This window comes from Salpingoeca rosetta (assembly GCF_000188695.1).
Source record: "Salpingoeca rosetta unplaced genomic scaffold supercont1.18, whole genome shotgun sequence".
Classification (NCBI taxonomy): Eukaryota; class Choanoflagellata; order Craspedida; family Salpingoecidae; genus Salpingoeca; species Salpingoeca rosetta.
This window is the reverse complement of record NW_004754916.1, coordinates 827,711-835,193: the sequence shown is the minus strand read 5'-3', so window position 1 is coordinate 835,193 and position 7,483 is coordinate 827,711. Positions and strand designations below refer to the sequence as shown.

Genomic DNA, 7,483 nt, shown 5'->3' with positions numbered 1-7,483 from the left:
CCCCTCCCCACACACACACACACACACACTCGCACGCATGCAATCACAGACCAGATTGACGTGGACGACACCGGCAACGCTGTGCGTGTGCAATTTACACCGACCATCCCCCATTGCAGCATGGCAACGCTGATTGGCCTGTGCATTCGTGTGCGCTTGCTTCGTTCGTTGCCACGTCGCTTCAAAGTGGACGTGGAAATCTTCCCTGGCTCACACGTATCGCGTGACCAAGGTACGCTGTCGTGTGTGTGTGTGGTGTGTGTGTGGGTGTGGGTGCTTGTATGTGCTGTGCTGTGATGTGATGTGCTGTGCTGTGGTGTGGTGTGTCTGTTTCTCTGTCTGTTTCTGTCTGTCTGTCTGTCTGTGTGTGTATGTCTGTCTGTCTGTCTGTTTCTCTGTCTGTTTCTCTGTCTGTCTGTGTGTCTGTCTGTTTCTCTGTCTGTCTGCCTGTCTTGGTTCGTTTGTATATTTGTGTGCGCTCTTGTCCCTCCTCCGTTCCTCCGCCTCTCACTCTCTCACTCTCTCATTCACTACACACGCACACACATGAACGGTGCAACGCAGTGAACAAGCAGTTGAGTGACAAGGAACGCGTTGCGGCGGCGTTGGAAAACCCAAACCTGCTTCAAGTCGTGAACCAGTGCCTCTCTCATTGATGTGCGCATGCTCCCTCATAATTGACACTCCCCTTCCCCCCCCCCCTTCTTACTGCTGTTTATCCGTATTGCTGACACGAAGGCATGTGACGACATGCACATGTCGTTCCTGCTCTTTCGACATTCATGCTGGCACGTTCTGTGATGCGTTTGCAAACAACGTTGTGTATTGGTTCGGTTCGGTTACACATAGACACACACACTGAGTGCAAGTCATCCTTGGCGCTGAAGACAAGGCAGAAGAGGAGTGCACAGGAGAAGAGGGGGAAGGGGAGGAGAAATTCACGAAAGGGCGCAAGTGAGGACAAAACTCACACAAACACTCCCTCACTACTGACTCACTCACACACACACACACACACACGCACACACACACACACACACGCACACACACACACACACACACACACACACACACACACACACACACACACACACACACACACACACACGCACGCACGCACGCACGCATGCATGCACACGCACTCACTCACACACACACACACACTCACACACACAAACACACAAATAAACAGTCTCATGGCAGCTCGTGCTTGTCGTCTGGGAACGACCACCATGGCGGGCGAACAAAGCGATGGTTGCGGTTTAGCTTAGCAATCTCCTGCATGTCGCGCTCGGTGAGCGAAAAGTCGTCCAGGTTGAAGTTGCTCTCGATCCTGCTTGGTGTGAGCGACTTTGGGATCACACCCACGCCGCGCTGTACGTTCCACTTGAGCGCCACCTGCGCGGGCGTCTTGTTGGCGTGGCGCTTGGCCACATCTTGCAGCACGGGGTCGTCAATCAGGCACGGGTCGCCCGGGTTGCGGTAGCCAATCTTGCCCAGCGGCGAGTAGGCGGTGACGTGGATGCCGTTGTTCTGGCAGAACTTGACCAGGTTGGTGTTCTGGTGGTAGGGGTGCAGCTCCACCTCGTTGACGGCGGGCTTGATGCTGGCCACGTCCATGAGCTCCTGCAGCTGCCGGATGCTGAAGTTGGACACGCCGATATGCCGCACCTTCTTGTCCAGGTACAGCTGTTCCATGGCCTTCCACGTGTCCTCCAGCTTCACCTCCATGTCGTGTTCGTACTTGAAGTTGCCGCCAAGCTCCTTGCTCACGAGCGCAGACTCTGGCGTCCAAGGGCACGGCCAGTGCATCATGTAGCAGTCGAGGTGGTCCACGCCAAGGTCGGCCATGCTCTGTGCGCACGCGTCCTCAACCAGGTGTGGCCGGTGCCGGTTGTTCCACAGTTTGCTGGCCACGTACACCTCGTTTCTCCGCACAGCGCCATCGTCCACGCTCGCCTTGATGGCCTCTCCCACAGCCTGCAGTGTTGGATGTGTGCATGTGTTTGCACATGTGTGCATATGTGAGAGTGAGAGTGAGGGTGTGAGAGAGTGTGAGAGTGACTTTGAGAGAGAAAGAGAGTGTGTGAGAGTGAGATTGAGAGAGAAAGAGAGTGTGTGAGAGTGAGATTGAGAGAGAAAGAGAGAGTGTGTGCGTGTGTGTGCGTGTGTGTGTGTGTGTGTGTGTGTGTGTGTGTGTGTGTGTGTGTGCATGCATGCATCTAACACTCAAAGCACTACCGTGGTAACTCGTCCTCCGCTGCACGCTACCCTCTGCTGTGCTTTTCACTCTTTCACTGTCCCCCCCCCACACACACAGTCACACAGTTACACACACACACACACACACACACACACACACACACACACACACACACACCTGCTCGTTGCCGTACAGCGCAGCGCAGTCCAGGTGCCGGTACCCAATACGCAGGGCGTGCTTCACCGCATCCCGCACGCGCTCCTCGTCCTTGAACCTGTGGCACTCGCGTAGCGTTGTCGGGTGAGGGATGTGAATGTCAGGACAAGGCTGGAAGGGTGGGGGGTACTGGTACGGGGGTACGGGGGTGAGGACATCAAAGTGCTCCTGCGTGCCTGGGTGCAACCCAAAGCCAAGCAGCAAGCATCATATCCTCGCTCACACACACGCACAAGCTCACACGCACACACAGCACACACAGCACACACAGCACACACAACACACACAACACACACACACTCTCTCTCTCTCTCTCTCGTCTCTATCTCCCACACACACGCACGCACACACGCACGCACGCACTCACACTCACACACAAACTCACACTCACGCACTGCCTGCTTGCCTGACTTACTCGTTGAAGGTTCCAAAGCCAACCAAAGGAATTCCCTCTTCAGAAGCAGACGACATCCTCCTTCCTTCTTCCTTTCTCTTTGCTCTTGGACAAGGAGACATACGCTACTGGACAATCAATCATAAGTGGCTCTCTCTTCGAGCCATCCAGCCCAAGAGCACTGCAGCACTGCACAGCCAACCCACCACCCGCATCCATTGCAGCATCGCGGCTCGGAACGTTCCGGGGCTGGCGTGACTGTGTGATTTGGAGAGTTGCAGACATCTTTCACTAAATTTCTGTTCTTCAAACAGCGTGCGATTTGCAATGTTTTCATCAGCGTTTCTTCTGCACCGCGCGTTTAGTTTCCAGTTTCCAGCAAGCAAGCAAGCAAGCAAGATGCAGCAGCAGCAGCACGTGGCTTGTCACACATCATTCAAGTGGCTCGCTCGCTCGCTCGGAAGCATCCAGATCCAAAGAGACGCAAGCAGCCGAAGATGTTGGCCGTTTTCTTCGTTCAAGCGCAACAAACCCAAACAGCTCCCAAGAGGTAGGCAACGCAAACAAAAACAAACAAACCAATCAACCCAAGAAGAGGCGGTGGACACAACAAATACCTAAATGTCGACCGAAGAGGCGCAGAGAAACTTCCCGCAGCCTGCCGTGGGTTGCGGTGCGCACTGCCCAGCAGCGGGCGGTTGTGATGTGATGTGTGATGTCTGCGAACCACGTGAACTTGTGATGGGGGGTGCATCACCACCACCAGCATCACCACCAGCAGCATCACCAGTGCAAATTCCCCACGCATGTTGCTTCGCTAGGCTGACATGGGGTTGGTTTCGCGAATCACCGTCAAGCCTTTGCCTAAGTTTCACACGGGGCGGCCTTTGGGGAACGCGGAAGAAAGAAATGGAAAACGTGGCTGGCACGAAGCAGCAGCAGCAGCAGCAGCAGCAGCAGAGAAGGCGCAAGAAACCAGCCAGCAGCTCTGAACACAGAATGGACAGCAGAAAGTGTGAACGCAGCGGAATTGGCCATGATCACTGAGACACCCACTCACACATTCAGTTCGCTTGGCCCACTCAGGAGAGACAGAGAGAAACAAGCCCACCGTGTGCCTTTGCTTTTGTGGACAATACCAGAAACACATGCGGATGGGGGGGGGGTGATGTATGAGATGGAGAGCCCATCATGTCTTCTTCATTTTCCAACTCGACCATCCACCTCGCATGACAGCAACCACACCAACAAGGCCCAAGCAGGCGCAAGCATTCGGCCTCAGCCCCAACCAAGCATAACCAGCAAGAGAACAAGACCGACCTTATCCCCGCCCACCTGTCCCAACTCACGTCACCACGGTAGACCAAGCAAGCAAGACAAGGCTAAGAAGAAGAAGAAACAGGAGCAGGAAGGAGACGAGCAAACGACACGCAGGAACCACCAGCACTCAAGCTTTGCAAGTCACAACACAGGAGTTAGTCACAGCAGCAGCCAAGTACGTCTCGGCAAATCCTCAAGTCACTGCCGCCACAATGACCAAGTTTGAGGACGCCACGACTGAGCAGACTCGCCAGGAGCAGTATCAGGACCAAATCAAGGATGCCGACCGTCAACTCAAGGACATGCATCTCCGCGCCCTCGAGGACGAGAAGGCCTTTATTCGCAGGTGAGCACGCAGTTGCTGCCTCGCGTGCTTGCTCGCATGCATGTTGTGCGCGTGGTTGGTTGGTTGGTTGCTTGTGTGTGTGTGTGTATGTGTGTGATTGGTTGCTTGTGCATGCTTGTGTGTGTGTGTGTGTGTGTGTGTGTGTGTGTGTGTGTGTGTGTGTGTGTGTGTGTGTGTGTGTGTGTGTGTTTGGCTAGTTCGTGTGCCTTGATGCCCCCCCCCCTTCTATTCCTTCTTCTTTCCCCTTCGTTTTTCTCTCCAGTGTCATCACTGACTCACCCCTGACCTACCACCCACCCCACCTCTCTAAACATTGCTTGCTCATGCACTGACACACACAGCAAAACGCGATGTGACTCGGCCACCAGCAGCGCCAGCAGCGAAGATGATGACGAGCTGCGCTCCAACTCATCAGGCCAGGCCGAGGACGACGGGGACCTCTCCCTGCCCACCGGCGTCATCACCGCGCCCAACGGCCAGCACGGACCAAGGCGCTACGAGAACTGCTTCCACCGCGTCAAGCTGATGCAGTCGGAGATCATCGTGGAGCGCGGCATCACCCGCCGCCTCGCCGAGTGCGGAAAGGAAGTCATGCCCTCCATTTGCCACGACTCCACCAATTACATTATCACCGACACAATCGTCGACGAGCTGTTTGGTGAGCGCATCCTGTCCGGGCTGCGCAGCGCCGGCCTGGACATCCACAAGATTGTCGTCCCGGCCGATGCCCTGGACGAGACTGGCGAGTCCTCTGCCGAGCGCCACAAGACCCTCAAGGTGTTCTCGGACTGCGTGGACCAGATTCTGGAGCGCGGCATCGACAAGCGCAGCGCCATCATCTCCCTGGGCGGGGGCGTGGTCAACAACATTGCCGGCTTCATCGCCGCCTCCCTCTACCGCGGCATCACCCTGGTCCACTTCTCCACCACCACCATGGGCCAGGTGGACGCAGCCATCGACTTCAAGCAGGCCGTCAACCACCACAAGGGCAAGAACCTGCTGGGCGCCTATCACCCAGCCACCACCATCATCCTGGACCCGGAGCTCCTGCAGACGCTCAGCCGCCGCCACCTCCTCAACGGCATCAGCGAGTCCATCAAGCACGCCATCACGCAGTCCCAGGACATGCTGGACTACGTGCTGCAGAACCGCCACATGCTCGACGACAAGGACCAGCTCGTCGCCTACCTCGAGCACATCATCCGCATGACCATCGCCCACAAGGTGCCCACCCTCTCCGGTGACACTGCCAACGACTACAACGAGATGCTGCCGCAGTACGGCCACGCCATCGGCCACGCCGTCGAGTTTCTCTCCCTGCACATGCCAGAGTCGGACTGCGCCCTGCTGCACGGCGAGGCCATTGCCGTCGGCATGTGCATCACCGCGGAGGTGGCGTTCATCCTGGGCGTGTGCACGCGCGCCGTCGTCGACAAGCACTACGCCGTGTTTGAGCAGATGGGCCTGCCCGTGTACGTGCCGCGCTACATGAGCGTGGATGTCATTTGCCGCAAGATGTGCTATGACAAGCACTACGTCAAGCAGCCCACCATGGGTCTTGCCGTTGACATTGGCGAGATGTACGAGAAGGACGGCGCGTACGGCCACTCCATCAGCAGCAGCACGCTCCGACAGGCGCTGCTTGCGAACATCAAGAAGCGCGACGCCACCAACGCCCTGGGAAAGTCCGACGGCAGCAAGTAAGCAGAAGCAAGGCGAGCACACGCAAGCAAGCAAGGAGAGGGACAAGCACGCGCCACGTGCGAGGTGGAGGGAGGAGCTGTAATCCGTGGCGGTGATGAGTGTGATGATGGTGGCGGTGAGCGTGACGTAGGCATGTGCCACAAGGTGGCCGTTCTTTGGTTGGTTGATGTATCTTAATACCTGGTTCTCTTTCTTCTTCTTGTTCTTCCAGCTCTTTGGGTGTTTGAAATAACATAAGTGGTGGAGGGTGGATGCGGTTTTCCATCTTGGCACCTTGGTCTTTCAATGGCGGGATCCGTGTGGATCCTTCTTCCTCCGTTGTTCTTGTGTATTGCCCGACTTTGATCAGTCCCTCTCTTGTGCGCGCGTGTGTGTTGTGTTATGGTTCGGACAAGCAAGCAAGCAAGGCCAGTTCATTTCATCGGGCTCCACATCGCCATCATCATGAACAGCTCCAACTTGAGTAAACGACACCGTTCAACAACTTTTCCTTCTCCTTCCGCTTTTCTGGCGTGGTTCATGTTCATCACACAATGCCACACACAAAGCATCGTGGGGATGGCGTACAAAAAGCGACAAGAACACAAGAAGGAACGGAATGATATGCAGGACATGAGGCGCAACTGAGGTGGTGAGAAGAAGCAACAACAAGAGTGGCACCACTGACGAAAGCCAACAAACAAAACGAGACTCAACACGAGACAATAACAAGCACCCAGTCAGCAAACACACGGAAGGAAGGCGGGCAAGCAAGCGAGCAAGGAATGCATGGGGGAACAACACGTGCGTGTCCTCAAACTGGCGCGAAGGTCTCACCATTCCACAGACATGCGCATGTGACCCATTCACACACGAGTCAAAACAACAAGGGTGAGCCAGGAAGCAGAGGGTGGTGGTGGTGGTGGTGCTTGTGCCAACAACATAAGAGAGGAGAGGGGAGGGGAAGGGAAAGGAGTAGCACACAAAAAACCAAAACAGTACAGGCGCCACAGACCAAAACAACCACACAACAACAACAACAACAACAACAACAACAACAACAACAGCAACAAACGATGATAACACAAGATGTGCAGCAGCGCACAGAGAAGCGTGAAGACGCCCAAAACAGGGCAGCACGAGTTCTGTTGGTTGGTGGGGTTGATTTAAGGCAGCGACGAGAGGAGGAGGTGAGAGAGAGAGAGAGAGAGAGAGAGAGAGAGAGAGAGAGAGAGAGAGAGAGAGAGAGAGAGAGAGAGAGAGAGAGAGAGAGAGAGAGAGAGAGAGAGAGAGAGAGAGAGAGAGAGAGAGAGAGAGAGAG

General features: G+C 55.6%; 3 protein-coding genes across 3 annotated transcripts in view; 2 read left to right on the top strand and 1 right to left on the bottom strand.

The window, feature by feature from the left end:
* Nucleotides 1-715, top strand: part of PTSG_06588 (uncharacterized protein) — a 4,195-nt gene extending 3,480 nt beyond the window's left edge. The window contains exons 2-3 of the mRNA XM_004991917.1: nucleotides 50-232; nucleotides 565-715. Of these exons, the coding sequence (XP_004991974.1) occupies nucleotides 50-232; nucleotides 565-656 (275 nt within the window). The 3' untranslated portion in view covers nucleotides 657-715. The remainder of the gene's footprint in view (nucleotides 1-49; nucleotides 233-564) is intronic.
* Nucleotides 716-1,162: 447 nt separating this feature from the next.
* PTSG_06587 (2,5-didehydrogluconate reductase) lies at nucleotides 1,163-3,040 on the bottom strand (the record flags this gene model as incomplete). The annotated part of the gene is made up of 3 exons (XM_004991916.1): nucleotides 1,163-1,980; nucleotides 2,381-2,530; nucleotides 3,020-3,040. 3 exons carry the CDS (start codon nucleotides 3,038-3,040, stop codon nucleotides 1,195-1,197), a joined length of 957 nt encoding a protein of 318 aa, XP_004991973.1. The 3' UTR covers nucleotides 1,163-1,194.
* A 1,305-nt stretch (nucleotides 3,041-4,345) lies between these two features.
* PTSG_06586 (3-dehydroquinate synthase) lies at nucleotides 4,346-6,183 on the top strand (the record flags this gene model as incomplete). Its single annotated transcript, XM_004991915.1, has 2 exons — nucleotides 4,346-4,479; nucleotides 4,821-6,183. 2 exons carry the CDS (start codon nucleotides 4,346-4,348, stop codon nucleotides 6,181-6,183), a joined length of 1,497 nt encoding a protein of 498 aa, XP_004991972.1.
* Between the last annotated feature and the right edge of the window lie 1,300 nt (nucleotides 6,184-7,483).